Source organism: Sturnira hondurensis, unplaced genomic scaffold, assembly GCF_014824575.4.
Source record: "Sturnira hondurensis isolate 20B ecotype Veracruz unplaced genomic scaffold, ASM1482457v3 Scaffold0000566, whole genome shotgun sequence".
In the NCBI taxonomy this organism is placed as follows: domain Eukaryota; kingdom Metazoa; phylum Chordata; class Mammalia; order Chiroptera; family Phyllostomidae; genus Sturnira; species Sturnira hondurensis.
The window spans coordinates 964,695-990,136 of NW_028073197.1; the positions used below are offsets into that span (position 1 = coordinate 964,695).

General features: G+C 34.9%; 1 protein-coding gene across 5 annotated transcripts in view; it reads left to right on the top strand.

Annotated features, from left to right (window-relative positions):
- The window catches only part of CENPC (centromere protein C), a 66,851-nt gene that overhangs the window by 38,894 nt on the left and 2,515 nt on the right, over positions 1-25,442 (top strand). For 3 of the 5 annotated variants that reach the window (XM_037042135.1, XM_037042126.1, XM_037042144.1), the window contains 6 exons: positions 2,608-2,667; positions 6,832-6,936; positions 7,634-7,762; positions 17,823-17,918; positions 19,795-19,949; positions 24,974-25,064. In XM_037042135.1, the coding sequence (XP_036898030.1) occupies positions 2,608-2,667; positions 6,832-6,936; positions 7,634-7,762; positions 17,823-17,918; positions 19,795-19,949; positions 24,974-25,064 (636 nt within the window). The remainder of the gene's footprint in view (positions 1-2,607; positions 2,668-6,831; positions 6,937-7,633; positions 7,763-17,822; positions 17,919-19,794; positions 19,950-24,973; positions 25,065-25,442) is intronic. The other 2 variants (XM_037042143.1, XM_037042152.1) reach the window with 1 other exon arrangement.

The following is a 25,442-nucleotide window of genomic DNA, read 5'->3' on the forward strand; positions in this document are numbered from 1 at the left end:
ATCCACCAGCAGTTCTTTTCAGTGTTTCTTTTTCTCTCTGGTTCAGGATGTAGTCTGGGATAGTGGAATGTATTTCGCTTTCTTGTCCCTTCAGTTTCCTTCAATAAGGAATAGTTTCTTAAGCTTTTTCTAACTCAAGAAAGTATAGGCTTTTCATTCTTAAGCATGACCTTCAACCTGGATCTGCCTGGTGTTTCCTTGTGATGAGATGCTATCCATGCATTCTGTAGAAATATCTGCTGAAATGATGCTGTGTTTTTTGCATATCACGTCAGGAGGCTCACAGTGTTGACCCATCTCCTACTGGTGATGTTGACTGTCTCCTCAAATTATAGCCATATTTATTTACCTAAAGACACAGTTTTTGTCTTTCATAATTGATGTGTTTTATAGTACGATGTCCTGATACTATTTTAATAACTTGTTCTTTTTCAAACCTTCACACCAATCTTGGCATCTGTTAAGACTCCCACTTGAATTATCAGCCATTAATGATACCAAATTATTTTCATTTTCTGTAATTCCTTTATTAATTAGTTATATCTCATAAAAATAGGTTTTTTTAACCCCTTCCCCATTTATTCATTATATGGTTACATCATTATGGACTACTACTGGGTTCCTATAAAAAACCCGGGTTCCTACTGGGTTTTATTCAGATAGGTTATAATCTTCATCATTTATTCGGATACTCAAATTATGCCACATTTGGCTAGTAGATATCCTTTAAACTGGTACTTACGTCCTTTTTTCATGTTTCTATCATGTTTTGAATATTGTCTTATTTTTTTGGCATAGTATATTTGAAGGACCCTGTCTTAACTCTGGAATAAGTTATTTCTCCTAAGGAACCAGCTTCTTTTTAGGAGACGATGGCATGTAGAAGCTTATATCTGGGTGCCTGGTGTGCCCTTTGTTATTGGGATATCATCACCTCTAGGCTTTTTTAGTGAACTGAGATACAAAATAGTTTCACAACTATATGTCTACGTTATATATACACAAGCATCTATATCTATTTCTGTATTTATATTTAGAAATCATGATTTCATATCAGTACATCTGACCCCAGTCTACTTTTATAAACCCTTTCTCGGGTAGTAAGAAACCTGGCTCCTATTATCCTCAGTATATTTACTTATGTGTTTTGTTTCTTCTCTGACTCCACCAACTGCCTCCAAAACCCACTGTCATGGCAAAATTTTCAAGCAGAGACTAGTCTTCTCCTTGTTTTAGAGAGGATTGCATGAGAAATTGGATTTTATTTATTTATTTATTTATTTTGGTAACAGCTTTATTGAGATATACTTTATAATACCATATGGTTAACTATTGAATTATGTACTCTAAAATTTAGAACATTATTATTACCCACCAAAAGAAGTTTTATACTCTTTAGCAGGCACATTCCCACCTCTCTCCCTCCCCCAGACATTCTCTAATCTGTTTTTAATATCTATAAATTTGGCTGTTCTGGACAGAGAAATTATCTTATGATCAATAAAGCTTCTTCCAAACCAGCAGTTTTATAAAGTATCTAATTCAGTCATTTTTAATAATCTTTTGCTCTCATGGACTCATTTGAGAATATAATGAAAGCTTAGATCTACTTTTCAGGAAATGCATATTACATGCAAAATTATATTAAACATTTTAGCCAATTCATGGACATTAACCGTTCCATTTACATATTGCCATATAACCCTCCAAAACTTGGTGGCTTAAGTTGTTCTTTATCATGGTTTGATGGGTGGACTTGGCTTAGCTGGGCAGTTCTCACTTGGGCTGTACATATCGTTGTGGTCAGATGCAAGTTCCTGGGGTTGAAATAATTTGAAAGCTCACTGGGCAGAAAGTTCAAGGAAACTTCTTCACTTACATATTTGGCACCCGACCTGGGTGGCTAGAACAGTTTGGGGCTGGCCAAGCATCTCTTTTCTTCCACATGACCTTTCCATGTGGTGAGCATGGGTTTTCTCATAGCGTGTCGATCTCAGGGCAGTGAGTCTTTATATATGGTGGCTGTCTGTCCCCAGGGTAAAGATCAAGATGCTCAGGTGGAACCTGTATACCTTTTTAGATTTAGCCTTTGAAGTCCCAGAACATTGTTTCTGCTGCATTGCTAGTCAAGGAAGTCACTATGGCCAGCAGAAATTCAAGAAGGGGATTAGACTCCATCTGTTAATAAAGAACATGTGTGCATGGGAAGAGAAAGAATTGAGGCAGCTATATTCAGGTGCTATTTACCTGTTTATTTATTTAAACAGTTTTTATACCAAAACTGAGAGTTCCTGACATAATTGGCACACTACTAGATTCAGTACAATTGTACTAATTTAGAACTTTAAAGATCATAGATTATGTTATGAACATATTAATTGTTCATTATTATGCCCTACATTTTTATCTACCCAGTGAGTTATTTTAGCCAAGTCCACAAGGAAAACATGTTTTTTGTTTTTTGTTTTTAAGTCTTTTGCTCACTAGATATATACTAAAATCTAGACAAATGCTACACTTTCATCAGTCTTAGTCCTTAACAGTGAAAAGCTAAAGGAGTAACAAAATACATTGTCAGGTAAAATTTTTATCTTTTGAATTTTGCAGATAACTCAAGAGTAAAAAGATCTAAAGTAGCACAAGAGAACAAAATACATCACAAATTAGGTAAGATTAGTTCTGTCTTTTAATGTTTTTGTATAATAAAACCTCTGTTTCTAAATATACTTAATTTTTTCAAGCAGGAGGAAGTATTATTTGGATTAATTGGCAGATAAATTAAAACTATATATTTAGTTTTCATGAATTTCACACTAAATCATCACAGGCCACTGAGTTTCTTTATTGCCAATATGTAAATCCTGTAGCTCTCTCACTCTTTCTGTCATAGTAAGAACGTGATCCTACCTAGGCTAAGAACCTAGGATGTAGAATTCTATAAAATATAGTTAGGTAGACTGTATCCCTGAAACTTCTCCTTCCATTTTTATCCAGGTCACTCCTAACTGAAGCAGTAGATAAGACAGTAAAGTAGTACTAGCCTGGGGTCTGGGGCACCCATAGAGATCTATGTGAGGATTAAAGCTCTGTGGTTCCACCACAGAGATACTAGCCAGGCGGAGTTCATGGGACCTCCCACCTTTGTGGAATTGGAGTGGCTTTTTATGTTTCTGCTTATACTTGAGGCTGTGAGTGCCCTTGCACTTGTGCCTGGAAAGAACCAGTGGAGCTTTCTCTAATTGCTTCAACCACAAACTCACATCTCAGTTAGTATTTTGCAAGCCCATCTGAAGAGAGATCACTATACCGTGCTTAATGCTTGTCTTGGAGTGGAATACTGACTAGAGTCAGAAATAGTAAACAAAAGAAAAAATGTTCCTGGGCAGGGGCTTCAGCATTATCTTTGAGAATTACCTATAAGAATAGTAGACAACTTCTGGTGAGCTATAAATTCTATAGTTGATGAATAATAGGTAAGCCAAAGAAATATGAGCACATTCAGGGGTTCAGTTATAGCATAGAAGACTTCTTGGTACTAAAATATCATGATTTTTCAGTTTAAACAGTTGGCAAATGAACTGAAAGTAAAAATAGTCACTAATAAGAGCTCATTTAGTAGCTGGTGTTGACATGGAAGAAATTCCTCAGAGTAGAAGTATAATCCACAAGGAAAAAAGATATCCAGTGAATAACATGGAGATAGCAGACAAAACATGCAAGTAATAGAATCTCTAGAAAAAAGAAAACAGTTAAAGAAAACTTTCTGGATTAAATACAAGCTTGAATCTGCAGTTTGAATGAGTTTACCAACTGGCATACAGAATTATTGAAAAAGATATGCTTCTACACATACAGTGAATGAAATTCCTAAATTTTAAGGATAGAGGAAAATTTCCATGCAGAAAGAACAAAGTTAAATGACCAAGCACTGCCCATCTGTGTAATATTGGAAGAATAAAGTAACATCTGTAGTCTGTAACATCTGTAGTCTGTAACATCTGTAGTCTGGAAGAATAAAGTAACATCTGTTTTCAGAAATGTATTACAATCCATTTAATTGTATACCTACCCAAGATATCTTTCTTTCTGGTAATTGTTTTCCAGATAATACAAAGATTTAGTTTACTCTCCTTCATGTAAAATATCTGTGTTGGGTATTCTAATGTAAGTCACAAATGAGTCCAAAGAGAGGGAACAGTACCAAGGAATGAATCTTGAAATATATGTGGTTAAATTTAAACAATATGTATTTATTTTCTATTGCTGTGTACTAAATTATAACAAATTCAGTGGCTTAGAAAATATGTGTTTATTATCCCATGATTCTTGTGGACTAGGAGCCCAGGCACATATTAGCTGGGTCCTTTGTCCAGCTTTTCACAGACTGAAGTCAGAAGTGTCAGCCTGGGCTGTAGTCTCGTTTGAAGTGGAGTCCCTTTTCCATGCTCATGTGCTTGTTGGCACAATTTAGTTCTTGACATTGTAGGACTGAGATATGTGTTTTCTTGTTGTTTGTCAGCTTGTGGGCCACTATTTTCAGCTTCTAGAAGCCATCTGCAGTTACTTGACAAATGACATTTTTCATAGGCCCCCTCACAGCAAGCAGCTTCTTCAAAGTCACCAAGGAAGAAGTTCTGCCTTTGCTAGATAGTACTTTATAGGTATATCATACATTGTCATGTGTATAATCATAATGTAATCACAAGAGTGACTTCCCATCACCTTTGCCATTTGCTGTTGTTGAAAAGAAAGTCATAGGTCCCATAAGCATCCCAGGGGAGGGGATTATACGAGGGCGTAACTCAATCCTGATTACCTTAGGGTGTGTCTACTACTTAATGCTAATGTGATTTGGGATTTATAAATGTTAAGTAGGGGTTTTCGTTCTAATACTTTGAAATCCAGACCATCTTGAAAGTTGGTTTGGTGGGGAGGAAAATAGGGGCAGGAAAGGGGTAATAAAAGTACAGTGGTCCATTCTTATCCACAGTTTCAGTTATCCATGGTCATCCATGCTCTGAAAATATTACATGGAGATTTTCAGAAATAAACAGGTCATAATTTTTCACTTGCCTGCCATTGTGAGCAGTATGATGAGATCTCCCATTGTCCTGCTTCATCCCATCGGAGGTGTAAGTCATCCCTTGGTTCACTGTCTCCACACTGTATGCCTTACCTGGGCGATTTACTTAGTAGCTGTCTGGTTATCAGATCTACTACTGTTGTGGCTTTGCAGTGCTTGTGTCCAGGTAACCTTTATTTTACTGCTGATGGCCCCAAAGTGCAAGAGTAATGCTGCTAGCAATTTGGATATGCCAAAGAGAAGCCATAAAGGGCTTCCTTTAAGTGGAAAGGTATGTATGTATAGGAAAAAACATAGTGTGTATATAGTGTTTGGTCCTATTTGCAGGACATCCACTTGGGTCTTGGAAGGTATCACTGTGGGTTTCAGGCATCCACTGTGGGTCTTGGAACATATCCCTGGTGGAAAAGAGGGGCCTACTGAAGTCTAAAAGTTTCATTTTACCAAATAGAAAAAAGAGAGGATAGCGTGTTTTGGTAAGGAAAATAATTTTTTTATATAATCGTAAAAAAATAAGTTTAATTTTTGAGTGTCAGGAATGGGATGTTAACTAATATTAGAGAGAAAAAGCACAGCACAACTCTGAAGTGACCAAGAGGGAGAGGGGAGAAAAGAAATGGTAATTTGATCAAATCAATAAAAATTAGAAGAATCACTACTATAACTTATAAATATAAAGTAAGATGGAAGGAATAAAAGGAAGCTTCTTACACTAAGTATGAATAGATTGAATTCCTCTAATGAGATAGAGACTTTCTATTTGGTTAAGTAATAAAATTGACCTATATGTTTATAAGAAACACTTAAAACAAGTTTTAAAATACAAGGTTGTCAAAGAATTAGGTAGGCTCATATAAACAAAAATAGTACAATTTTAATATTAAGCAAAGTGGAATTTAAGGTTAAAATAAAAGTGCTGAACAGGGTAAGGAAGGACATGCAACGATAACATGAATAATTTATGAATAAGATAGAAAAATCATAAACTTTTGTTTACCAAACAACCTAGCAACTAAAATATGTAAAGTAATAACTAAGAAAAAGCAAGGAGATTTTTATTTAACAATACAGTTAGACTGGGAGATTTTGATAAGCCATTTTTAGAAATGGTTTTAACCATTTTAACTCTAGCAAACAAAAACAAATAACATAAGAATTTGATTACATAGCCAACTAACTCAACTGAGTTTAGAGAACTTGGCACTGTTCAAATAAAGTGAGTAGATATGTGTGCTGTGCTCACAATCACAAACACAAGCACAAATGACTGTCCTGATGTATGCATTTCCTATTATGGAGCATTTAGATGTCTTTCAATTTCATATTTATTTTCTATTTCTGTTGTAAACTGTATTACCATACATGTTCTTTAATTACACCTTGCCCACTTTTGTGAATATTATTACAAACTCATTTTTTAGAAATGAAATTTGAGTCAAAGAGTGTTATAGGTATTGTCAAATTGTCTTCAATTACTTTACATTTTTACCTATAACATATGAGTTCCTGTGTACCTTTAACATCATTAGCCCTGTGTATTATTAAGTTTTAAATCTTTGCTAATCTAAAATCCTAGTATTTCATTGGCATTACTTTAATTATTAGCTCATAGGTCTTAAAATTTTGTTGTAGTGTTTTGTCTAGAAGCATCATTAGTGTTCTAGAAGGTAATATCAATCTTTCCACTGCAAAGTATCATTCAACTGAACATTTATATGTTTACATTTTTGTATAATATCTTTTTACAGTATTGCCCTCCAACACACCAAATGTGCGCAGGACCAAGAGAACACGATTGAAACCTTTGGAATACTGGCGGGGGGAGCGAGTAGATTACAAAGAAAGGGAATCGGGTAAAATTTACATTTTAATGTCAGACAAAAAATAATCATGAGGATTACTATAGTTTATTTATATATATTATGTGCTAACTAAGCACTGTCCTACATATTTACAAACATTATCTCATTTAATCATCATCTCTCTGAAATGTGATGAGTAGATTGAAATTCAGATTTCTCTTATTACTGTAGAGATATGGATTTCTTATTCTTTTTGGTGTGTGGCTTTATAGAGTTATTATTTCTATACTATGTAACAAGGTTTCTAATTGCATAAAGTTAAGCGTTAAATAAGAACATGTAATTTCTACAGAAATGATAGAGGGTAGGCAAATGATAGAAGGTAGGCAAGTATAGTCAGTGCTACCTTGATGGGTGTATCTAAGTCAAAGGACTGAAATTCACATTTGGATTACTATAAAGATTTCATTGCTGGACTTTTGTTATAAATCTTCACTGATGATGGTTGCTTTCAAGCAACAGAAGTCGTTTAATCATTTAATCAGTGCTTCTAGATTTAGGATAGTGAACATTTTAGGGAAATGGGTTGGCCTTTATGTTATTTGAAGTATTAGCTCTAGAATGTAGTAATGATAATGTATTCTTTGTACTTTGTAAGGAAATTGCTATAATAATTTAAAAGAGCTCTGTTTTAAAGTTTTCAGTTTCCCAGATTTGATATTTTTTCTTTTTTGTTGTTAAATTTCAGGAGGATTTGTAATTGGCGGAATACTGTCCCCTGACACAGTATCATTTAAGAGGAAGGCAAAAGGAGAAACGAAAAAAATGAACAAAATAGTTAATAGGAAAAGGATCTGTCTTGATGATGATGAAAAAAGTATGAATTTCTTTCTTTCTTTAAAAAAATTATTTTATTGTTGTTCAGTTGTTCAGTTGTCTGCATTTCCCCCACTACCACTCCCCACCCACCCACCCAGTCAAACCCACCTCCCTTTGTTTCTACCCTGCCCCTTGGTTTTGTCTATGAAGATATTTTTTTTTAAGATTTTTATTTATTTATTTTCCCTTAGAGGGGAAGGGGAGAGGGAGAGAAGCATCAATGTATGGTTGCCTTTTGTGCGTCCCCTGCTGGGAGTTGGCCTGCAGGGAACTGGCCCACAACCCAGGCATGTGCCCTGACTGGGAATCGAACCGCGATCCTCTGGTTCGCAGGCTTTTGCTCAATCCACTGAGCTACACCAGCCAGGGCCCATGAAGATATTTTTGAAGTGAATTTACTCTAATGTATCACATCAAAAGTTTTCATAGATAGATTTCAAAATTCATAAGAGCTACTTCTCAAAGCACTTTTATTTTATAAAAGCATTTTATAAAATAACCTTAATGTTACTTTCAGAGTATGAATTTATTTCTGAAAGTTACTTTCAGAGTATGAGTTGATACAGAAGATATCTGAGGATATGTTTATTGATTTTATATCCTCATCTGAGGATATATTTATTGATTTTAGAGAGAGAGAGAGAGAGAGGGGAAGGGAGGGAGGGAAGGAGGCAGAGAAAGAGAGAAATACTGATGTGAGAGAAACATCGATCAGTTGCCTCCCAGACATGTCCTGACCAGGGATTGAACCCACAACCTATGTATGTACTCTAACTTGGGATTGAAACTGCAACCTTTAGGTCTATGGGACAATGCACCAACTAACTGAGCTACCCAGCCAGGGTGGTAAATTCACTTTTTAATGTCCACTTTTTCCCCCCAAAATTTTGAATGTAAACTGATTTTATTTTAAATTCTGTAAGTTATTTTTCAATTACAGTTGACATTCAATATTGTATTGGTTTCAGGTGTATAGTGTAGTGGCTAGACATTTATGTAACTTAAGCAGTGATCCCCTGATATATCTGGTACCATATACAGTTACTACAGCATTATTGATTATATACTCTGTGCTGTACTTTACCTCCCATGACTATTTTGTGACTATTGGTTTGTACTTCTCAATTCCTTCCTATTTTTCATCCAGCTCCTCCCCCTGCCCCAAATCTGGTACCAGTCTGTTCTCTGTGTGTATAAGTGTTTCTGTTTTGTTTGTTCGTTTTTTAGATTGTACGTGTAAGTGAAATCATATGGCATTTGTCTTTCTTTAACTTATTTCACTTAGCATAATATCCTCTAGGTCTATCCATGGTAGTTGCAAATAGTAAGATTTTATTCTTTTTTGTGGCCAAGTAATATTTATATACACATGTATCACATATTTTTTATCATTTGTCAGTTGGTGGAAACTTCGGTTGATTCTGTATCTTGGCTATTGTAAATAATGCTGCAGTGACCATAGGGGTGTATATATCTTTTCCAATCAGTGTTTTGGATTTCTTAGGCTAAATACTCAGAAGTGAAATTGCTGGATCATAAGGTAGTTCTGTTTTTTATATTTTGGAAAACTTCCATTCTGTGTTCCAAAGTGGCTGCATCAATTTACAATCCCACTAACAATGCATAAGGGTTCCCTTTTCTCCACATTATTGCCAGTACTAAATTGATTGTTGATTATTCTGACAGGTGTGGCTTTAATTTGAAGTTCTTTGATGATTGGTGATGTTGAGCCTCGTTTTATATATTTATTGGTCATTTGTATATCATTGGAGAAATGTCTATTCAGATCTTCTGGCTATTTTTAAATTGGATTGCTTTTTACTTATTTATTTATTTTTGCTGTTAAGTTGTACGACTTAAGTAACAGTTTGCGGCCAACACATTGTTGGATGTATCATTGGCTGATATCTACTTCCATTCAGTAGGTTTTCTTTTTGGTTGGTTGATGGTTTTCTTGGCTGTGCAAAAAATTCTTTAGTTTGATATAGTCCCACTGGTTTGTTTTTTGTTTTGTTTTGCCTCTTTGAGGAGGCATATCCAAAAATATATTACTAAAGGTGAATTCTAAGAGTTAACAGCCTATATTTTCTTCTGGGAGTTTTATGATTTTGTGTCCTGCATTTAAGTCTTGGATCCGATTTGAATTTCTTCTTGTAGTATAAGAAAGTGATCTAGTTTCATTTTTTTTACATTTACCTGTCTAGTTTCCCCAATGTCATTTATTGAAGAGACTGCCTTTACTTCATTTTATATTCTTGCCTTCTTTGTCATAGATTAATTGACCATACAGGTATGGATTGATTTTTTGAGCTCTCTATTCTATTCCATTGATCTATGTGTCTGTTTTTATGCCAGTACCATGCTACTTTGATCACTATATAGCTTTGTAGTGTAGTTGATAGCAGGTTTTGTGATACTTCCAACTTTGTTCTTTCTTCTCAAGAGTGCTTTGGCTATTACTGATCTTTTGTGGTTGTGTGTGTGTGTGTGTGTGTGTGTGTGTGTGTGTTATTTTTTCTAGTTCTGTGAAAAATACCATTGGTGTTTTGGTAGGGATTATACTGAATCCACAGATTGCTTTGGGTACTACAGACTTTTTTATGATGTTAATTCTTCCTATTCATGACCATAGTATATTCTTCCATTTATTTGTGTTTTAATTATTTTCTTCAATATGCTACAGTTTATTGAATCCTGGTCTTTTAACTCCTTTGTTAAATTTATCCCTGAGTTTTTTTTTTTACACAATTGTAACTTTGATTGTTTTTTAAATTTCTCTTTCTTTTTTTTAAAGTATTTATTTATTTATCTTTAAAGGGGAAGGAGAGGGAGAGAAACATCAATGTATGGTTGCCTTTCGTGCATCCCCTGCTGGGAGTTGGCCTGCAGGGAACCAGCCAGCAACCCAGGAATGTGCCCTGACTGGGAATCGAACCGCGATCCTGTGGTTCGAAGGCCCGCGCTCAATCCACTGAGCTACACCAGCCAGGGCTAAATTTCTCTTTCTTATAGTTCCTTATTGGTGTATAAAAATGCAACCAATTTCTGAATATTAATTTTTTATCCTAATTTATTGAATTCATTTATCAGTTCTAAAAGTTCTTTATTTATTTATCTTTAGAGGGGAAGGGAAGGAGAGAGGAAGAGAAATATCAATATATGGTTGCTTCTCGTGCATCCCGTGCTAGGAACTGGCCCCTGCTGGGAACTGGCCTGCAACCCAGGCATGTGCCCTGACTGGGAATCGAACCGCAATCTTCTGGTTCACAGGCCCGAGCTCAATCCACTGAGCTACACCAGCCAGGGCTCTAAAAGTTCTTTTGGTAGAATCTGTAGGGTTCTCTCTATAGTATCATGTTAATAATGATAATTTCATATCTTTCTTTCAAATTTGCATGCCATTTATTTCATTTCTTGTCTGAATGTTGTAGTTAGGACTTTGAATGCTTTGTTGAATAAAAGTAGTGAAAGTGGACATCCTTGTCTTGTTGCTGACTTTAAGGATAGTACTTTTAGCTTTTCACTATTGAATATGATATTAGATGTAGGTTTGTTGTAAATGGCCTTTATTATGTTAACATATGTTTCCTCATTTTTCACTTTAGTGAGAGTTTTTGTCATAAATAGGTGCTGGATTTTGTCAAATGCTCTTTTTGTGTCTATTCATATGATTATGTGATTTTTATCCTATATTTTGTTTATATAATGTTCACATTAATTAACTTGCAGATACTGAATCAACCTAACATCCCAAAGAATAAGCCCTCTTGAGCAGAGTTTATCATCTTTTTAATGTATTGCTGAATTTAGTTTACTAATAGTTGGTTGAGGATTTTTGTATCTATGTTCATCATAGATACTGGACTATAATTTTCTTTCTTTTTTTTGTAATTTTTTTTTCTGTTTTTGGTGTCAGGGGAATACTGGCCTTGTAAAATGAGCTTGTGAACCTTCCTTCCTTGAATTTTTTTGAAATAGTTTGAGAAAGACAGGTATTAATTACTTTATGAATATCTGGTAAAATTCACCTGTGAAGCCACCTGGTTCAGGACTTCTGTTTGGGAGTATTTTGATTACTGACTTTATTCATTGATAGTTCTTGATTTAGCCTTGGAAAATTGTGTGTTTCTAAGGATTTATCCCTTTCTTCCAGGTTGTTTAAATTATTGTCATATAATTTTTGTAGTATTTTCTTATAATTCTTTATATTTTCATGGTATCAGTTGTCACTTTTCCTTTTTCATTTCTGATTTTATTTGTTTGAATTCTTTTTTTTTTCTTGATGAGTTTGGGTAAAGGTTTGTCATTCTTGTTTTTCTTTTCAAAGAGCCAGTTTCATTGATCTTTTGTATTGTTTTCTTAGACTATTTTATTTCCACTTTGATCTTAATTATTTTCTTATTCCTCACTTTGATTTTGCTTGTTTTTTCTAGTTTCTTAGATGTAAGGTTAGATTGTTCATTTGATATTTGATTTGCTTCTTGAGATAAGTGTATATTGCTGTAAATTTCCCTCTTATAACTGCCTCGGCTGTGTCCCATAGATTTGAGCTCATTGTATTTTTATATTTGTCAGGGTATTTTTTTGACTTCTTCCATAAGCTTGTTTTTAACCCATTCATTATTTAGTAGCATGTTATAGAGCCTCCATATGATTGTGTGGTTTTCAGTTCTTCTTATAATTAATTTTTAGTTTCATACTATTGTAATCAGAGGAGTTGCTTGATTTGATATGATTTTAATCCTCTTAAATTTATTGAGACTTGTTTTTTAGCCTATCATGTAGTCTACCCTGGAAAATGTTACATGCTTACTTGAAAAGAATGTGTATTATTCTGATGCTTTAGCGTTATGTGTTCTAAAAATATCAATTAAATTTATTTGGTCTAATATGTCATTTAAGACTGCTGTTTTCCTGTTGATTTTCTGTCTGGATAATCTATCCATTGATGTTAATGGGGTGCTCAAGTTTCCTACTATGACTGTATTACTGTCGATCTCCCCCTTTATCAGTATCATTGCTTTATATTGATAATCAATATATTTGCTTTATATACTTAGGTGCTCCTACATTCGGGTGGGTAAATGTTTACAAACTTAAAGCCTCTTGTTGGATTGATCACTTTATAATTATGAAATATCCCCTTTGTCTTTTATTATATCCTTTGTTTAAAGTCTGTTTTGTCTGATATTAAGTATTGATATCCTTGCTTTGTTTTCATTTTTATTTGCAGGAAATGGCTTTTTCCATCCCTCTATTTTTAGTTTGGGTGTATCTTTCCATCTGAAATGGGTTTCTTGTAGACAGCATATGTATGGGTCTTATTTTCTTACCCATTCATCCACCTTGTCTTTTGACTAGAACATGTAATTTCCTTTATATTTAAAGTGATTAGTGATAGGTATGTAGTTATTGCCATTTTATTGTTTTCTGAATGTTTCTGTAGCTTTTACTCTGGCTTTTCATATTCTCCTGCTCTTATCTCTTTAATTTGATTACTTTCTGATTTGTTTTTGTTTGTTTGTCTGTTTGGATTCCTTTCTTTTTTTTTCTTGGGTGTCTCCTGTGGATTTTTGGTTCCTGGTTACCCTGTGCTTCATGTATACCAAGTTATGTTTATAGCAGTCTGTCTTAAGTTGATGTTTGCTTAAATTTTAATACATTCTACAATCACTATTATTTTTTAATTTCATTTATTTATTTATTTTTAGAGGGGAAGGGAAGGAGAGAAGGAGAGAAATATCAATGTATGGTTGCTTCTCATGAGTCCCCTGCTGGAAACTGGCCTGCAACCCAGGCCTGTGCCCTGACTGGGAATTGAACTGTGATCGTGTGGTTCGCAGGCTCGTGCTCAATCCACTGAGCTGCACCAGCCAGAGCTAATCACTTATTTTTTATTGTCCTTCCATATTTGTGTTATTGTCTTATTTTATTCCTTTTGTGTATTTGTTTTACTTAATTTATTATTGTAATTATGTATGATCTTTCAATTTTTGCTTTTTAACCTTTTCACTAGCTTTTTGTTTTTTCTTTTTTTCTAGTTCTGCTTGAGGATATGTTTGTTGACCTTAGAGAGAGTGGGAGGGGGTTGAGGGGGGAGGGAGGGAAAGAGGAAGGGAAAGAGAAACATTGATGCGGAAGAGAAACATTTGTCAGTTGCCTCCTGTATGTTCCCCGACTGGGGATTAAACCCTCAACCTAGGTATGTGCCCTGACTAGGAATCAAACCCACAACCTTTTGGTGCTCAGGACAGTGCTACAAGCAATTGAGCCAACTGGCCAGGGCCACCCTGCTTTTATTATGTTTTTGTTTTTGTCAGTGAGAATTTTTTCTATCTCATATTTTTATTCATATTCATATTTTTATTTTTTCATAAGAAGTCCCTTTAACATTTCTTCCAATGCTGGGTTGGTGCTGATGCAGTTCTTTAGCTTGTTTGGGAAGCTCTTTGTCTCTCTGTCAATTCTAAATGATAGACTTGCTGGGTAGAGTAGTCTGGGATGTAGGTCCTCGCTGTTCATCGCTTTGAATATGTCATGCCAGTTCCTTTTTGTTCTGAGCTTGGAGGCACCTGGGAGAGGCCATGCTGCAAACCAAGGCTAGCTGTCACTGGTGCTGGGCTTTGGACCACTTACCAAGAGGTACAGGGTATTTTGAGGCCAGCCAGTGGCTGAGGCCAGTTACTTGTATCAAACACCTGCTGAAAGAGATTCAGTCTGGACATAGGAGTTGGGAGGATGGGTTCTCAGGGCATCACCAGAGTGTGGTGAGTGGTGTGAGCCAGTTAATGGAATCTCAGACTTGGCATCTACTTGCTCCTGCAGGCTGTGTGTGGGAAAGGGCTCAATGAAGGAACAGTGGTGCCTGCTAGAGCACTTTTGCCTGAGAGTTGCCCCTCTAGTCCTTGCCCTGAAGCCAGACAATTCAGTTTCTTCTTTGTCCCTAGCACTTTTTGAGCTGCTGTCCTTTCTCTGGAGCTTAGGGCCAGTGTTTATGAATGAGTGAATCTGTGCTGGGGTTCCCATGGGTCTCCAGTAGCCCTCCATTTTACCCAGTTGGAATCCCCAGTGATATTCACAGGTAGATATTGGGGGGACTCATTTTTCCAGGTACTGGTGCTCCAGATTGGCAAGCAGAGTTTGGGACTGGGACCCCTCAGTCCTCAGGGGGACTTCCATAGCTGCGATATTCCTCCCCGTTCTTAAACACCAGAGTGAGTATGGGTCCAGCCTGTTTCAGATCTCTGCTCCTCTTACCAGTCTCCATGTGTCTTCTTTTTATATACTTAATTACAAGAATTCCTTTTGAAAAATTTCAATATATTTATTTTTAAAAAAAAATTTATTGTATTTTTTCCATTACCATTTAGTCCCTTTATACTCACTTCCCCCACTACACTGTTGTCTATTTCCATTGGTTCTTTTTCCTTTCTGCTCAGTCCTTCCACCCCCTAATCTCCCTCTAACTTTAGCTGTCATCCTGCTCTCTTATGAGTCTGTCTCTATTTTGCTTGTTAGTGCAGTTTATTCATTAGATTCCACATATGAGTGAAATCATATAGTATTTTCCTTTCTCTGACTGGCTTATTTCACTTAGTAAAATGTTTTCTCATACTGTCACAAAGGGTAAAATTTTCTTTTTTCTTTTTCACGGCTCAGTGGTACTTCATTATGTAAATGTCTCATAGTTGTTTTATCTACTCATCTACTGATGGACAGTTGGGCTGCTTCCATATCTCGGTGATTGTAAGTAATGCTGCAGTGAACATAGGGTGCTTATGTTCTATCAAGTTAGTTTTTGGGTTCCTTTGGACATATTCCCAGGAGTGGGGTTGGTGGGTCAAAAGGCGGATCCATTTTTAATTTTTTGAGGTATGTCCATACTGCTGTCCTGAGTGGCTGCACCAGTCTGCATTCTCACTAACAGTGCAAGAGGGTTCCCCTTTCTCCACATCATGACCAGCACTTGCTATTTGCTGATTTTTTGTTGATAGGCATTCTGACAGGTGTAAGATAGTATCTCATTGTGGTTTTAATTTGCATTTCTCTGATTATTAGTGACATCGAGCATGTTTCCATATTTCTATTGGCCATCTGTATGTCCTCTTTGGAGAAGTGTCGATTCAGATCCTTTGCCCATTTTTTAATGGGGTTGGTTTTTGGGTTTTCTTTGGTGTTTTGTTTTATAAGTACTTTATAAAATTTGGATATTAACCACTTATCTGATGTATTGGCAACTATGTTCTCCCATTCTTTGGGTTGTCCTTTTATTTTGTTGATGTTTTCCTTTGCTGTACAAAACTTTTTTAGTTTGGTGTAGTCCCATTTGTTTGTTTATTTTTCCCTTGCCAGGGGAGATAGATCCAGTAAAATATTATAATGAGCAATGTCCGAGATTTCACTGCTTATGTTTTCTTCCAGGATTTTTATGGTTTGGGGTATAACATTTAAGTATTTAACCCATTTTGAATTTATTCTTGTGTGTGGCATAAGAAGGTGGTCTAATATCATTTTTCTGCAGGTATCTGTCCAATTTGCCCAACACCATTTGTTGAATAAACTATCTTAGCCCATTGTGTGTGTTTGTTTCTCAGTTGAATGTTGACTGTAAAGGTGTGGTTTTATTTTCAGACTCTCGATTCTGTTCCATTGATCTTTGTGTCTGTTTTTATGCCAGTACCAGGCTGTTTTGATTACTATGGACTTATAATGTAGTTTCAGATTAGGTAGCGTGATTCCTCCAACTTTGTTCTTCTTTCTCAGGATTGCTCTTGCTTTGCAGGACCTTTTTTGGTTTTATATCAATTATTTGAAATATTTGTTCTAGTTTTGTGAAATGCATGATTGGAATCTTGGTAGGAGTTGGCATTGAATATATAGATTGCTTTGGGTAGTATGGACATTTTAATGATGTTAATCCTTCCTATCTATGAGCCCAGTATGTGATTCTGTTTATTTGTGTCTTCTTCAGTGTCTTGTAATTTTCCATGTCCAGGACTTTTACATCCTTGGTTAGGTTTATTCCTAGGTATTTCATTCTTTTTTTTTCAGTTTTTTTATTTTATTTTATTCTTTTTGAAGCAATTATGAATGGCATTGTTTTCTTAACTCCCATTTCTGTTAGTTTGTTACTGCCATATAAAAATGCAGCTGATTTCTGGATATTGATTTTGTATCTTGCTACTTTGCTGAATTCATTTATCAGTTCTAGTAGTTTCTTGGTAGAAATTCTGTTCAGCTTGTCTTTAAGTTGTCCTCCAGCATTGTTCTAAATCAGTTTTAATTTTAATGTGTGTATGGGTGGTGGTAAGTACAGCGCTTACCTATTCTGCCATCTTGACTGGAAGTCCAAATTATTTTATTAAAAAAAAAATAAACCAACCATTAATAGCATAGTATAAAAGATTTCTGCATGAGTAAATGGCCCTGTGAAATGAAGCTGCCCTTTTCAATGCCCAGCTATGGTTAAAATAGACTTTTTGATGGCTTCTTTCTAATGTGTATTGCATACTTCCAGCTCTCTTTGAGAATATGCAAAACCATTTAATTTCTTGATATAGAAGTTGAAGAGTTGTCATAACAGGTGTACATAAAATGAGAAATATAGGACATTTGCTTTTATATTAAATCATTGTGGTTTTGGAGATAGTGCTTATCAGAATAGTCACTCATAAATAGGAAGAGATTGTTATTGCCTCTGGTAGTTTTCCTTTATAACTTGTCCATAGCTGTATTTCCTACTAGGTTTTTTTTTTTATTTTTTATTTTTTTTTAAATTTAAAAAAAAATATTTTATTATCTTTAGAGGGGAAGGGAAAGAGAGAGGAAGAGAAACATCAATGTATGGTTGCTTCTTGTGCATCCCCTGCTGGGAACTGACCCCTGCTGGGAACTGGCCTGCAACCCAGGCATGTGCCCTGACTGGGAATCGAACCGCGATCGTCTGGTTCGCAGGCCCGTGCTCAATCCACTGAGCTACACCAGCCAGAGCAGGTTTTTTTTTTAATAGAAATGAATTTAGGTACATAGTTTATATTTTTATTGTATTTCTTTTGCAGAGGAAAAATTAGTGCTAAATCTGAATATACCTCTTGGAGATCCTTTGCAGCCAACAAGGGTAAAGGACCCAGAAACAAGAAAGATTATTCTCATGGGTAAGATCAGGAATAATACTGAAAATGCTTAATTTAATAGCTAATATGTACAAACTGCTGGCTTGCTCACCAGCCTGTCTACTTTCTCTTTCTAGTTCTTTCAGAACCAGTGCCCAGTAGAGGGACTAACTTCAATAAGCAGCCCATATGAGGAATACTCTGGGGGAGCATTGATGGCAGACAACTTTTAGGGGACCTATAGCACCTTACGCATTTGTGCTCTGGGATACAGGTGTTACTATCAGGCATGTTGCCTTCCCTGATAGGGTCCAGGTCTTTGACCAGTAGGATACATGGGGACAAGGGCTGTTTATGAGGAACTGTAGCAAGTTAGCAGGCAGACAACAGGACACACTCTTACTATGAGACCCCAAAGGGATTGTGGGCAGGATTTGGAAAGCCTTCTTGGCAGTGAAGTTCCAGTAATGGTACCTGGGACATGAAACTTTGGGGGGATGACTGGCAAGTGGGTCATTCAGCCAAACAAATGCCACACTTAACTTTAGGGTAGGCACAATGTTGTAGATGTCTCCTGCTCTGTTGAGTAGGCATTAAAAGTTAGTGTCTTGGCTGACCATTGGAGGTCCGAAAGGATGAGTGTAGTAGGGTGGGAATAAGTAGGGAACACTCTCAGTGAATACCAAAGACCTTTTATCCTAAGTCATAGGACATCTAGGTCAAACCAGAGAAACTATAATAGTATTCACACTTAAAATTTTTACAGTGAAGGGAGTTCCATTTGAATTCTTAAGTAACAAAGTTATTTCTATATTCAGATGTTTATTCGGTGGCAGAGATGGAAGTACAGACGATTTTGTTTAGTGTTTTAACTAAAAACATTGCTATACTGTTACCATGTTAGAAAAGTTGTATGTGTTGTTAGGACTTCATCACTTTTTGTCTGTTTCTTGAGTCTGTATGTTTTATATGTCCTGTAAAGTGGGATTACTAGCATTTCCAAATATCCAGGGAAAGTCAGAAGCTGATAGAAGAGTGTATTATTTGTAGAACCGGAAAGACTTATGAGTAAAAAAGAAACTCAAAAGGGAGTTAGTAATTTCTTTTTTTTTTAAATATTTTATTCATTTATCTTTAGAGGGGAAGGGAAGGAGAGAGGAAGAGAAACATCAATGTATGGTTGCTTCTTGTGCATCCCCTGCTGGGAACTGGCCCCTGCCGGGAACTGGCCTGCAACCCAGGAATGTGCCCTGACTGGGAATCGAACCGTGATTGTCTGGTTCACAGGCCCGTGCTCAATCCACCGAGCTACACCAGCCAGGGCGGAAGTTAGTAATTTCTGAGCAACAATTAGAACTGTTGTTACTTAGAGCATTTACCCGATAAATAAAAATCTTTTTGCATAATAATTAGTGAAATAAACACAAAGGAATATATTGGCATGAAGATAATACGTTTGTATTGTGGGCTATGTAAAACTTTTTAAATATATGGAAGTCTTTCTTATGTCTTAGTCACTTTTGTTTTTTGTTTGAGCTTTAATGGAAATAATAGGAATAGTGCCATTATTATTATTAATAGCTAAGACTTAGTTAATGTTTACTTTGTGCCAGTGTTTTAATACTTTGTACAAGTTAACTCATTTGATATTTACAACTCTAATATAAACAATTATTATTTTATAGAACAGAAAATGTTGGCACAGAGAAAGGATAAATAACGTGGCTAAGATTACATAGCCTGTAAGACAGAATTTGACACCTGGAATTGTAGCTCCAAAGTCAATGATCTTAATAACTTTTGACTTTCTAAGGCAGGTTTATGTCTAGAATGACTATTACAATTATGTGTCTGTTTGTTATATAATTGAGCAATGTCATTACTATTGCCTTATATTTTTATTAACATTTACCCTTAGATATTTTAAGGCCACGAGATATGTATCAATTTTCAGTTGAACATGATGAATTGAAAGTATATAAAACATTGGATACACCCATTTTTTCTACTGGAAAATTGATATTAGGACCACATCAAGAAAAGGGAAAGCAGCATGTTGGCCTGGATACATTGGTGAGTATATTTCTCTCTATATTTATGTTTGCTATTGCTACTTTTCTGTTTTGTTGGACATGATGTGACATTAAACATGGTGTTTTCTTAGAAATGATACCTTATTATAGTGCACAGATACTTCTTTTGTTTGTTACATCTGTTTAGAGTTAGTCAAGCAATGGTTATTTAAAAGTTTCAGTGTATAGCATTATAGCCTTGAGATTCAGAAGTTTAAGAAATGGTCTTTACTTAAAAGAATGTTAGGATATTGGTTTGCACAGAGATTATTAGAATTTTAGAGCTGAAAGGGGTTATTAGATTTAGTCTAAATCTCAGTTCTTCAATCATGCAGTTTAGCAGTAAAAAACTTAAGAGACTTCTTCCAAATCATGTAAGTAGTTAGCAGCAGATTTAGAATTGGAAGTTGCTTCAGTAAGTATCAAATAATATGTTACTGTATGTAAGTAATATTATAGGCTAAGGTTATAATGAGATTCAGGGTGAGTCAGTCTCTATCTCTACACAGGGAGATACACACTCCTGCAATATTGGTCTGATGTATATGATATTTCTGTTTCTGAATTGAAAAATTATAGAATTGAAAATCACCAAATTTTAAGAATATTTAAAATATTACATCAGCATTTTAAAAATATTACATGTAAGGCACATTCTTCAGTGAATAACATTTCCAGGACCTATGAAATCATTGCCTATTGGGGGTATCACATTCAAAACAGTTCTTTATACTGAAAAAATTAAGGTAAGCTGAAAAAGGAGAAAAGGAAAGAACATCGTTGAGTTTATATTAACAATGAAGGGCAAATTGAGGCAAGGAAAGGGAAGGGTACACATGAGAGTCAAAAGAGTAATTTATTACTACATCAGTGTAACTAGAATTCAGATTTAAAATATTTTAAAGTATTCTTTAATCCAATTTTAAAATGTTATGGAACTCCAAACATTTTAACTAAAGAGTAAAAATTATAAATTTAACTAACTTAAGTAATATATAACTCCTGTATAATCTTTGAGAGACAATTAATAATGAAGATAAAGCAATATGAAATGTCATCACTGAACTAATAGTATTTACCTATTAAAATATAATGCCTTTGCTTTTATTATGCAAAAGGAAATTGGAATAGTAAGAGCTTAAAAATGTTTAACATGGCTAATATTCAAAGGACTCCATATTAAAACACAGGACATTATATTTTATAATTACTGAATTAGTAGAAATTGTTGGGAGATTATTTGTCCTCATTCATGTATGACTCTTCGGTCAGAAATTTTTCCTAGGAAAATAAATGAAAAGTTAGGGAAGCTGAACCTATGTGGTTAATCATTGTAACATTGACAGCAATTACAGTAATTGGAAACCATTGAAATGTGTTGCAGGAAGAAAATGGTTATATTTATATTTTGACTTACTAATGAGATAAACCATATGATGATAAGCATTTATTTAGCACTCACATGTTCTAGGGTCTGTACTGAGCATTTTATATTAGATTATATTATATATTATTAATATATTTATATGGTTTTTATATATTATTTATATATATTAAGTATACATTATTTTGAAAAATAGCTTCATGAGAAGACCTTGAGGAGAAATGTTTAAGCAAACTATGTAAGATAAAGTATTCTATATTTTCCTTGTTAGAATTTAAAATAAGAATGACAGAAATTTGAAGGAACTATAGAAAAATAACATTTTATTAAGTGATTATATCTGATTTTTATTTCTTCTAAATGTTGCCTTTAAGTTTTTATAATGAAAATTAGTGGAAGTTTTAATAAAAGGAGTAATTTTACATTTTTAAAACATGAAGCACACTTTTAAATACAGTCATCTCTCAGCACCAGACAGCTTGAGGACTCATCAAACCCCGTACTCGTTGCATTTGACAAGAAAAAAATGTTTCATTACTAGGCACTTGCTTGGGACTGGTCAGACTTGTTAGAACTTGTTTCAGTCATGATACCCCCACCTCCGGCCCCCCACCGGGAGGAAATGCTTCATTTTTTGGTACTTCTTGGTTTCAGCACTCTGAATTAATGAGGAGTGTCAAAGCACCACTGTATAGGTTTGTGAGAAACAAATAGAAGGATAAGATGGAGAAGTAGCATAGTTCATTAACTCTTTTCTTTAAATGTAGTGCTAATCTCTATGAGAGAGAGAGAGAGAGAAACATTGTAGTAGATTTGTTAAAATCAGTTCACACGAACTAACAAATCAACTATGAGAACTTTCCTAGAAGTTAAGAAGAGATTAAGAAGTATAAAACTTCAGAAGTGATGTGAAAACAAAAAAGCAGAAGACAGAAAGAAAACAAATGAGCAAAGGGTAGAAATATTTGAAAATTAGACAGTGAATGTCATTTTGACAAATATGGTAAATAAAGAGAAATAATTAAACATTTAGCTTGTCTTTCTCATATAAACCATATTATTAGCTAACTAAATAATAGATGAGGGAAAGTTTCTTCCTGTTAGAAATATTGCAAGTAATGAATGAAGAAGGATTTTTAGAATGCAGTATTACTGTTTTGCAACTCCTGATAAACTATTGGATCTAGGCATTGAGCATGAGTGTCTACTCACATCTGAAGGGTGCAACCAGATGTTATGTGCCTACTGCTGTAAGAATACAAGATTGTGAAGTAGTATTACTCACTCAACCTCCTTAAAAAAACAGAAACAAAGAAGGAAAAAAAACCACCTGAATTTGTTCAGTCTCTATATCTACCAATTTACAACAAATAAAGAATAGCAGACCTTTCAAGTGATACTCTGGGCTTGTAGTCAGCAAAATCCAGATGTGCAAAGATTTTTTTACACAAACTTTGCTGCTTTACTTTTCTAATTCATAAGCTGCAAGAAATAAAAAAGGCAGAACAAAGAGAAACCTGTAGTCTAGGCTTTCTCAACCATCGCACTGTTGACATTTTGGACTGGATAATTCTTTCTTGTGGTGCGGGGTGAGAAACTATTCTTTGCAATGTAGGATGTTTAGAAGCATCCCTGGCCTCTACCCAATCAAATTTAGTAGTACACTTATAGTTGTGAAAATCAAGAATGTCCCCAGACATTGCCAATTGTCCCCTGAGGGTCAAAATCACGCCCAAACGAGAACCACTGTAGACTGAGTGATTTAAGACTCTTACTTGGATCCCAATTCAAACAAACCCTAAAATTATGATATTTAAGAGATAATGGGAAATTTAAACACTTTGATATTAAATATTCATTTAGTTTTAGGTATGATGGTAGTATTGTCATATTTTATAAAAATACCTCATCTTTCAGTACACACAGAAATATTTACAGATGCTTTCTGGTTGTAGGCATTTCTAAATAATATGGAATAGGGGAAGTAGGGAGGGAGACTTTGAATGGGGCTGGTTGTGGGTGTTAGATATTCATAGGAATTCATCATTCTATTATGTATTTCAAACCTTCTTAGTGAACTGTTTGCAAAATGGGAAGTGGTGTGCTTAGAGAGCACACCACTTGTTTGTTGGTAACAAACAAATTGGTTTGTTACCATTTGTCTTCAGGCAAATTATTTTTAGATGTAATAAAAGTATTTGTTTTATTAAATTATAAAACTACCTTTACAACCACTTCAAGAGCTCTTTTCCCACTTAGGGAATTAGTATATGTAGTAGTTACGAGCATGAATTTTGGAATTAAGTGCCTGAGTTCAAATCCCAACTCTGCCATCTACATTGTGACCTTGGAAAGTTACACCCCTCTGAGCTTCATTTTCTTCATCTGTGAAAAGCTATTAAAATAGCACCAGTTTCACTAGTAGGTACATACATTAGATGAGTAAAAACAACGTGCCCAGAACAGTGGCTGGTGTGAAGTATGTGCTATATAGGTGCTAGCTGCTGCTGTTTTTCTGGTATTTTAGATTGATTTTACAAAGTGGTTAAAAAAAAAAAGGAGGAAGAAGAAAGATGAGGAAGAGGAGGAGTAATTTTCTATGGCAAAATATTCTTGATGGCTGAATCTCAAAATCTGAGTCTCAATGTTTGAAGGCTTTACATTTTTAACTTGGTTGCCCCCCCAAACAGATCATTGTTATATCCTTCCGTGTATGAAATATAAAATTTGCCACATTTGAATATGGGATCTTGTATGACCAAGAGTTAGATTTATCGTCTTTTACTTTCTTGATATTGATTCTTATTTAAATGTATGATTTTATTTTATATTTTTGCTTTTTGTCCTCTCTTTGACTCACCACTCAAGATAGTTACGTGTCCCAAGCATGTAACTTTTAAAGAAGTTACATAATACCTAGCTATTTTTCCAGTATAGCTAGGTGGTATTCTTTATTAGTAGTTCTGAATTTTCATAAGCCACTAAGTAATAAAGAAGAATAAAATTTCTTTTGTGTTTTCTATTGCTATGTTAACAACTTAAAACAAATTTAGTGACTTGAAATGTAAGAAGTCTGATGGGCTGGGCTAAGTACTCTGTTTAGCTTCTTACAAGGCTGGAATCAAGATGCTGGGAGATCTTATTCCTCTTTGGAGGCTCTTAAGATGAGTGTGCTTTCAGGTTCACTCATGTGGTTGGTGAAATTCAGTTTCATGTGGTTGTAGGACTGCACTTCCCTTTTCCTCACTGGCTCTTGGCCCAGGTCTCATTCTCAGCTTTTAGAAGTAGCCTATATTCCTTGACTCATGGCCCTCTTATCCTCAGTGCTAGCAGCACCACAGCTCATTCTCATGCTTTAAATTTCCTTGACTTCTCTGCTTCATCTCTCTTCTTCTTCCAGCAGGAGAAATTCTCCACTTTTAAGGGTTTATGTTATTAGATTGGGTTTATCTCGGTAATCCAGGATAATTTCCCCATCTGGTGGTCCCTTTTGCTATATATACCATAATAAATTCTGGAGGTTAACAGATGAGTATCTTTTGAAGGCAGTTCTTCTGCCCGCCATCTTTATTGTGAATTTCTTGGGAGTATAGTTGTTATGATGGATCAATTTGAAATGAGATTTTACTTTAATTTTACAGGTTTTTTATGTTAACTTTGGTGACCTTTTATGTACCTTACATGAAACACCTTATATAATAACAACTGGGGATTCGTTTTATGTTCCTTCAGGTAAGAATAATTAAAGACATTTTCTTTCACATAGTTAAATGTTTATATAGTTGCTCGTGAGCACCGTAAGTAAAAATGGAAGCCACAGTGGTCAAAATGAAGCATGATGTAACTAATGCCAAAGAAGTTTGATACATATATATTTTCTAAATTTTGTCATTAAGTAAGTATATTGTTTTGGTGCATGAAAATTGAACAGGGATTGTTTACAGTATTGCTGAATATAAAAATATCTAGTTAGAAAATACATTGTTTTATCCAGGGTGGAGTGAAAATTATTTCCCTTGTGTTATCTCTAAGACATTAGGTACTTGAACAATTTTAGTAGATTATTTTAAACATATAGAATAGTATGCTTCGTCAGCTGTTGAAGAACAT